This window comes from Labrus bergylta, chromosome 11 (genome assembly GCF_963930695.1).
Source record: "Labrus bergylta chromosome 11, fLabBer1.1, whole genome shotgun sequence".
Classification (NCBI taxonomy): domain Eukaryota; kingdom Metazoa; phylum Chordata; class Actinopteri; order Labriformes; family Labridae; genus Labrus; species Labrus bergylta.
Window position 1 is genome coordinate 2,079,932 of NC_089205.1, and position 9,412 is coordinate 2,089,343.

Sequence of the window (9,412 nt, forward strand, 5' to 3'; positions counted from 1 at the left end):
AATAATAAAGCTCATTCACTTTAAGGCATAAAAATAGCAGTGATTTCGACGCGAGCACCCCATGATTCCAAACCTGTGTCGAGCAAAAAAACTCTGGATGTTTCATTTTAGCAGTTATTTGTTCCCCCTCTCTGTCTCTCTGACACTCTCTCCAACCAATCAAAACGTGTCCTTTTTTTTTAAAGTAGCGATTGCTCTCTGTTTGACTCCCATCTCCGGTGAAAGTATTTCATTCCGCTAGTGCAGAAGAAGTGAAACCAACTCCATTTAAAAAGAGGAGTCTCACTGAATACTCTAGGGGCCGTGGGAATAATCAAAACACTGCGAGAGCCAGGGAGGAATACAAACTCCAGCTAAGAACAAAGGATATGGAAATCAATGGCAGGATATGCAGATTTTTTTGACAGCTCGACACGCAAATAATCTTTTGGGAGTTTGCCCTCTGTTGCCTTTGCCAGGTTAAAATAACAACGGAGCGGGGGAAGTTAAAATGCAGTATGTTGAAGAAAAGGGCACAGCATCACACCTACTTAGTTTTGTGTGAAGGTGTTCCAAAACAATCAATAAAGAATGTGCTGCGTCGCAAGCGAGGCTGAATGGCCCTGAGGCATGGTCATATCTATAAGTGGACAGCAACCCACTTCAGGAATTAATTTAAGGCTCAACACTGTTTTATTTAAAGGGTTCTTTTCATGTTTTATGCACAGTTGTATGTGTCGGTTTGTCGACACTTGAGAAGCTTGAGCAAAATTTCCATCTTATGGGCGTCCTTCTTGAAGCAGCTGAGTAAAGTGTAGTCTCTCATAACGGATTCCAGCATCTCGGGCTGCCCGTCGAACTGGAGGAGGCCTTGCTCGCTGTAGGCCGTGGTCGTCATTCCTTCATTTAACATCTGTACAGCAACATTTGGAAATATGACGGAAATATTAAGCAGAGAAAAAATAAATGAAAGTTGTTTAAAGGCTTAATATGAGATTTTTCATACTTAAATGTAATATAAATCAAGTATCTTCTCTGAAAATAACTCTGTGAGTCATGACTGTCTACAATGGGTGTAACACCCGAGTCCCACTGTTTGTGATGTTTTCAGAGTTTTCAGAGTCCTATCTTCAGTTTGTTTACATCGTCAGGACGGCCAGCTGACTCCTCCCCTCGAGTATAAAAGTAGTTTAATTGAGGGACTAGAGAAAAGAAGAATAACATACTGTACTCACTGCTTAACTGTGTTTCTAGATCACGCTCATTTCAGGTAAATTTACATGCAGTGTGAAGATACGAGCATAATAAAGATCGCTAGCATTAGCATGCTAACACAACAATGCAGCGTAAGTTGTTTTGGTTTCATGCTGGTGCTCAAGGGCGACATCTGCTGGATCAAAATAGCATATAAAGCCTTTAAGAAGTAATGAAGAGATGTGATTTGAGCTGCTGTACCTTCTTTATGAGGACCACCACCCCTTGCTCCAGGCTGATCAGTTTCTCAGACACCCATTTGGTTTTGTTGAGCAGCATGTCGGGAGCACCATCGTAGCGGTCCAGTGTGGCCTGCAGGTAGACCAGAGGCTCGATCCAGGACTGAACTAGCATCAGCACAGAGTGGAGCAACCATTTATCCTGCAGGGTGGACATGTAATTAGATGATAGAACCAAATAAATAAGTGAATTAAAGCCCAGAAACTGCATAATGCATAACAACAAAGTTATCCTTTTAAGACTATACAATTAAAAAAATAGGACACAAACGAAATAAAACATGAAGAAAGAAGATGACACAGATACAGAAGCTGTGACTTTGCTCTGTGTCTTAATGGTAACATTCAGATCCATTCTTAATAGCAGCTGTTTGCTCAATAGAATTTCTGCAAGAAAGTAATGAAAAGAAGCAATCAAAGAGCAGGACCGACTGAAGCTCAGGCTGCAAAACTTAATAACAGCATGGCTTTTGATCAAGGCGGCTCATCAGCTACAAAACATACTAGCAGCCAAAGCGGGATAAAAATGTGGTGGGTGAGGCAGCTGAGCCTGCTTAAAATCCCCTAAGCGGAGAAACTGCAAATGACCACCATACAAATGGCCATTAAACCGCAGAGCAGGCAACATTTCAGCAGAAAGGGCAGAGGATGAATTATGAACAGAGAGAGGAGCCTTGCAGTATATGCATTTTCAAAGATCACATTTAATATAATGACACAACTTTCAACCAGCAGTTTCAATATTAGATACACAGTCCTTAAATTTTTACTTTGGCAATATATACAAATGGCCTGTATTAAAATGTGGATCAGTATAAAATTTAACAATTTAAAATATAACAGCCATATTACACTTTTAGTTCTAATCTTACACTTTGCACTTTGGTCTAAAAGGCTTTGCACTGCTGTACAAAGGCCAACACACACAAGTATGAGCAGAAAATATTCTTTAAATGTTAGACAGGCGACTGAATTTATGGGATTTTGCAAACAAACCTATCATGCAACAGTAGACATGGGGCAAGCATTAAGGGTTGGGGGTTGAGTTGGTCGAGTGCTGTAGTTCTTGAAATCGGTCTTGGTCTTAAGACCACTTTTTGAAGGTCTTAGTCTTGAATTGAAATTTTAAACTGGCAATTTAAACTGGCAATTTAAACTGGCAATTTTAAACTGGCATATTCAGTCTGCTCATTCTCCACCCAGTCTCATAACTCCTTTACATCCCGTACATTTGTGTTTTTAATGTTAATTTTATCGTTGTATTGTTACTTTGTTTTTATTTCTGCTTTGTAAGGTGACCTTGAGAGTTTTGAAATGCGCCTTTAAATAAAATGTATTATTATTATTTATTGGAATTGAAGGCATTTTTTACTCGGTCTTGTCTCGGTCTCAGACTGGACGGACTCTGGATTTGTATTCAAGACCACCACTGATTGGCTATTTGTCCACGTCATTACTGTGATTAGAAGGAAAACACCCCCTTCTAAAACAACAAATAAAATGTTTCCCCCGGTTACAGCTGCAACCTTCCCGGTGTTACATTCCAAATGAGTGACATGTCCCCTGCACACACAATGATGATTTGTCATTGATATGCATGTATGGTCTTATGGTCGATACTGTAAATGTCTTGGTCTTGGTCTCTGATCACTCTAGTCTTGGTTACTGTCGTCTTGACTACAACCCTAAGTTGGTCCCTTGCAACAGCTTTGCATTTATCTCATACTATCCCTGCAAACATGCACAAATGCACATTCAAATGCAAATAACAACAACTAAAAACTCATCTTATTTGCAGATGCCCAATCACACAAACATGAATCTGTGTACATACTGTACATAAACATACATGCCAACAACAGCCACAAAGGGACACAGGCACTTCATAGTAGATTACCATGAAAGCCCTGACAAAGTAAATAAAGAAAAGCTGCGATGAGTTGCCATGTACTCACAGATATCTGTTGGATTTCACTTTTGGAGCTGGGGATGGGTAAAGTTTTAGTGATGCATGCATAGCCAGCTTGGTTCCTCTGGAGCTGCAGTGGGAATGGGACAAACATCTCCTCCTACAATCCATACAAACATGAGGAAGTGGGAGAGAAAACACATGAAAATACATTTTGAGTACAGCTGGGTATTTGAGTAGCTCTACTTGCATGTGCACAAATACTTTTGAATACTTAGGCTGAACATTACAGAATCCTACCTTGTGTTGGTTAGTGAAATACTACTGATTGCTCAATCCTATCTCTTTAGAAATAGCGTTTTGGAAAATAGTTGAGAAACATTTTTTGTGGATTTTCTGATATCTGATAACCTTTAATACTCATGGGTACAGAATTAGAAGAAGAAAAATGACAATAGCAGACACACAAAAAGAAAAATAGCAATCTAGGCCATTGGAGACACTGTAGAAACACATTTTGTTCTCCAGCATGTTCTCATGTATAGACCCCATGCAGCGTCTCCTCAGTAACAAGCCCTACATCATCGCATTTCAAAGACCATTTTGGATCCGGAGCTACAGACTGAAGGGGGGATTCAACAGGCTGCAAAACCTGTGCTACCGCTGCCGCAGAATATCATTATCACTTTGGTATTACTCCAGTGTACGCCTGCCTCTTCAATAAAACATCATTGCCTTCAGAAGAGAAGAGAGAGAGAGAATATTACTTTGAAGCCTGGCAGTGAGGCGATGATCATGTCGGAATCAAAAGCAAATAACACATAGTATCTAACGAAAGTGTCAGTGATTTCGGTGCAGTATTCGAGAGAGCAACAAAAAAAGTCATTTTTGCTGTCGTTGTAGAACTCATTCCAAGTGTTGATAGATAGCACGCTGTATTTGTTCATAAAAAAAAAAAAGACACAGCTTAAAAGAGATCTTTGGTTCGTGACCGAGACCTATGGGAAATGCTGCTTTAGGTTTGTTGTCTTTTACACTGAGAAAAAAAAAAGAATTCAATCGCTTTCTCGATGAGTCAGTTTTAATACAAAGCAAGATTTTGAAGTTCAATATGAAATATAATAATACAGCTTCTTAAAGCCAAAAACCTTTCATCAGTGTCACTGCAGCCTTTGCAGAAGGTTTTCTTTCTACAGCACTGCTTTCTTTTTTCTTTTTTCTTTTTTCTTATATCTTTATTTGGAACAGACAGGTAAATACACCAGCATAGCAACATTAGTAAAAATAAAAACAAATGTCCTACAGTTTTGTTGATTTTGAGTCCAGAAAAAGCGCATCACCATTCATCCAGGCAAACGAGTCCAAAGAAAGTAAAGTCATGGATCGTGGATCAGATTTTGTTCGTTCTTTGTAGTGACCACTCTCCTCTAATAACTTACATTTCACAGCAATTGTGATAGATTAACAGATCAGTGGGTACACATTATCCTCTTAAGGACAGAACTGACAATTTTCCCGGGATAAACAGAGCCAGATGAGGCTCACATGTTCACTTAAAGAGAACTCTGATACAACTTAATGAAAGGTAGAACAGTTTACATGAATCTATGAACAGAAACCAGGGTGGTCGCCTGCTGCTATTGTCATTGTGCTATTGTCACAATCAGCACTGCTTTCTTAATGCTGATTTCACATTTTCACCATTTCATCTGATACAAATATTGTCCCTGTAGCTCATGGACTCTCTTGCCTTTCAGTTGAATCCATCTTTCAAAGCACAATGGAAATGATTTTCATTGTCATGTGCTGCTCAATGTGAAGTGGCAATACATGAGCATTGACACAACTATAGAAATCTTTAAGAGAGGACTGAACATTTGTTTCTTCGTACACGGTACAGAAGTGCATGTATACATCACGGACGTAATGGTCATTGTTACTCACAAACAAAGAGCATGACTCCTCTGACACCCGGTAGATGAGCTCAGCATGCTGGATGACCCGGTCCAGAAGTTTCTCTTGAGAGATAGAGGGGCAGCGGGAGAAGCTGCCGTGATCTTCCCTACAGTCCAGAGGGAGGCTGCAGGTTAGCAGATAGGGCCAGAGGAATAAAACCCACACGGCCCGCTGTATGACTGGAAAACACATTCACACAAAAGGGAACAAATGTTTACCAGTACAACCAAAGTCTGAACACAAAAACCTGAACATCCTCTATCTTGTTTCTTTGTCTTGGTACTGGATTTCGCCTTTTCATTTTTATAAAAATGAAATCATACTCTAGGATCCACTCAATCGAAAAATCTGATTTTAATATTTTACAAATCAGGTTGTCTTGAACTGTGATGCAGTACCTGTTGTCATAGTCATCCTGTTTGTAGTTGTCAGGTCTGTTTAGTTTTTCTAGCATGCCCACTTCTCTTATAAAGCCAGACCAGGCCATGAATAAGAGCAAAAGGTCATTTTAGGCTTACGCAGGTTCTTCAGTTCCCGTAGGTTCTTGTTATAAGATACCGTGTTTTTTTTAAGGAGGACCGCTTTAGAGGGGATTGCTTGAATTTTCATGTGACACCTCCGAGGCAGACAGAGTTTTAAAATGGTCAGCAAGCCTTCCTATTGGTTAACAAACATGGATGTGTTTTATCAGATATATATGTTTATGAGACCAAGCTCATTCTCTTGAAACCCCTACAATTTTAAAGTATGCTTTTAAACATTCTCACTCAAACTAGATATGTTCACATGAAGATGCTCACATAATTAACATTGAAACAAATTCATGTTAAGATGGCCGCAGGTGGCGCAGTGGTTGGTGTGCGCGTCCCATGTACGGAGGCTATAGTCCTCAACGCGGTTGGCCTGGGTTGGAGTCCAGCCTGTGGCTCCTTTCCCGCATGTCATTCCCCACTCACTCTCTCTCCGTGATTTCCAACTCTATCCACTGTCCTACCTCTCCAATAAAGGCACAAAAAGCCCAAAAATAAATCTTTAAAAAAAGATGGCATATACACACAAGTACAAATACTAGTCTGTGTATCTATATACTTTGTATGTGTGTCGTTTTATCATTTTCTTTTTCTGTGTGTGTTTTCTTACTGTGTTCATTTCACTCTTTTTTATCTGTATATAGTTTGGTTTTCAGTTTAGTATGTGAATGAGCTCAGTCTTATTTGTAAATGTGTGATCAAGGACCGTGTCATCTTTTACTCTGCTTTGCAATTGGGGTAAAAAAAAAAAAACACTTACAAAAAACAGCCTTATGAACTGTTAAAACAGAGCATCACATTGTGGCTGGGAACACGATAATGTAAGATGGAGATGAGATTCATTTCATAGATATCCCCCCCCCCCCAGATGATAGACATTATTTGATGTACGGCTAATTTCATTAACACATGTATTTTGTATTTTGCATTTGGATTAACTATTTTGAAAGGATGCAATTTCAGTAACTTGGGGTTATGTGTTTTCATTTTTCAAACTTGGAGGTAGCTACTTGATATAACCTTACCATGAACACGCCTTCATATTTGCTGTAACCTCTCTCTCTCTGTTGTTTTGTGTAATGTTACCACTCATCACACGATCCTCTGAGGCTTGAATTAGATTCTTTATTTCAATTTGAAAACCGAGTTTAAGACACCTTCAGCATGAATTATTTCACAACATACCGAACATCTCTAATGCATACTACTGCCATAGTTTTTCTTTTAAGGCATAAACATATTTCTCCTGTATTTAAGTAAAAGAAAAACTGGGGAGTTTTCCAAACTAGCAATATAAAATCTGTTTCAGCTGACTGCAGTTAAAAAAATAATTCAAATAAAGCGTTTGTACACTTTTATTCCACTACAATAATGCAAGAGTAGACTGAGACTGATTAGATTTACCAAACAAAAGCCCCAAAAAGGAATGGGTTGAAAAATCCCTCCTTTCAGCTGAGGTAAGTAATGTAGATTTAAACAAGCATGACAGAGAAGGCTGTGGGAAAGACAGTGTGGAACTGTAATAGACACAACAACAAAAAAGAGGCTCAGTGAATAGGAGTCAGAAATCACTGGGATCTAACAAAAAGCCCTCAGATCTTCTTTTTTTGTTTACTTTGACATTCATTTTCCATTGGCGCCCAAAACCATGGGTGTTTGAGTAGCATACCCAGAAGCTATAGTCCTCCCATTGTAATGATTGTTTGGCTGTCATAGAGGAACGCACATATTAAGTTGTAATCCACGCCTACTTCAAAGACAGACTTCACATAATTCTCCTGCTCTTTCTTGCTACTCTGCTTATTTTACAAATCCATTAAAATCGTTTCTTTATAAATGTAATCAGGTACTCAACCCATCCATTTTTCTAAGGCAAATTCAAGGAAATCTCTTCCTCATCACAGAGCCTCACACACATAACAAAGCAGATCTTTTGCATTACACTTGTAGGTCAACATGTGCCAAGTGAGAATATGAACAAAGACCAAGACCCAATCATCTTTGTGAGGTTTTATTCTTGAATAACTGCACAGAGTGTATCATGGTGACCAGTCTGCAGAAAAACTCAAATGAAAGAGACACTCAAGACTCCTTGTCAAGGAGAAAGGAACAATATTGACAAGCTCTGTTGTAGGAGATGAGCAGTTTAACACGATCAACCTAAACAGAAGAAGAGCAAATGTCCATGCAGTCATCCTTGTAGAGATCAAAGGTCATGCAAAAACCCTCTAGACTAACAAGATGTTTATAGGCCAGTTTAACCTAAAATGCCATACAGTTCACAACAGATTTATTTTAACACATCAACAAAATACATTTTTCCCATTACAACTGTCATCTGAATTGATACGTTTCTGTACATGGATTTTGGGCAAATTATAGAAAAGTGGAAACAATGGAATTTCTTGCAATTGCACATGTAGAAGACAGTGTGTTGGGAGTGTTTGTTCCCACAAAAGTTGCCTCATACCCATACATCCAGCCATCCATTATCTATACAGATTGACCTGATCAAGGTGGCGGGGGGGCTGGAGCTGATCCCAGCTGTCATTGGGCGAGAGTCGGGGAACGCCCTGTCAATCACAGGGCTGACATATAGTGACGGACGACCAACCACATTCATAGCTATGGGCAATTTAGAGTAATCAATTATCCTGATCATACCCATACAATTGAATTGTCTTTTAATGTTTGGTATAAACCAAAAGCTACTATCTTAACCAGGAAGTTAGATAGTCATCTGAAATCCTATTTTTTCTTTACCTTGACTGAACCATAGAAGAGTGTTAATATTCAACTTAACAGTTGACGTTTTTGTTGAAGCATGTTTAAGGATAAGCTCAAGACAGAAGGGGATCAGCGTGAAGCATTGGCTGGGTGTCGTGTTACTGAACTTGACGTCACAGAGAATGTTCCTACTCGCCCATCCTCAAGACACCTGAAGCCGTCCGACTGTCACCCTGCTACATATGAAACAATGTTCTCTCCTTACCACCTTTCCTTTGCCCCTCCTCCTCCTCTTCCCTCCACCAGTATGTCAGATTTTAGCATGATATTTTTTTATTTGAAAATCCTTTTAACTAATATTACTTAATATGCAGGGAGTACAAAATAAATTTAACACAACTGTATCTTAGATATTTTACCAATGATCCAAATAAATGTAATTAGACTGAAATCATTGATGCGATGGCATTTTTAAAAATCTTATTTTAATGTACTTTGGAAAACAGAGAAAAAGGTACATGCAGAGTGTGATGGAGCATACTGTCTCCAGTGCTAAAATCTAAATTCATTTTTCATAAATGTTGCTGTTCAAGGCCAAGAGGAAGGTGCACATTCCTCTCACTCAAGAGTCAATGTTTATGTAAAAATATGGACATAATTCACTTCACTAAAAGTACTTAAAATGACTAAAACTAATTTGTAAATTAAACTTTTTTTCCCCCAATTTAAAGTTAAAGAAATCTTAATGTTTACAATATCCACTCATCGACCTGGTACAATTTACTAGTACAGGGTTGGACCCCCCTTTGCCTTCAGAT

General features: G+C 38.9%; 1 protein-coding gene across 1 annotated transcript; it reads right to left on the reverse strand.

Moving 5' to 3' along the window:
- Window positions 1-649: 649 nt before the first annotated feature.
- Window positions 650-5,892, reverse strand: smtla (somatolactin alpha). Its single transcript, XM_020649057.2, has 5 exons — window positions 5,736-5,892; window positions 5,326-5,516; window positions 3,428-3,541; window positions 1,435-1,614; window positions 650-892 (listed from the first exon to the last, which is right to left on the reverse strand). Exons 1-5 carry the CDS (start codon window positions 5,749-5,751, stop codon window positions 698-700), a joined length of 696 nt encoding a protein of 231 aa, XP_020504713.1. The 5' UTR covers window positions 5,752-5,892; the 3' UTR covers window positions 650-697.
- Window positions 5,893-9,412: the final 3,520 nt, after the last annotated feature.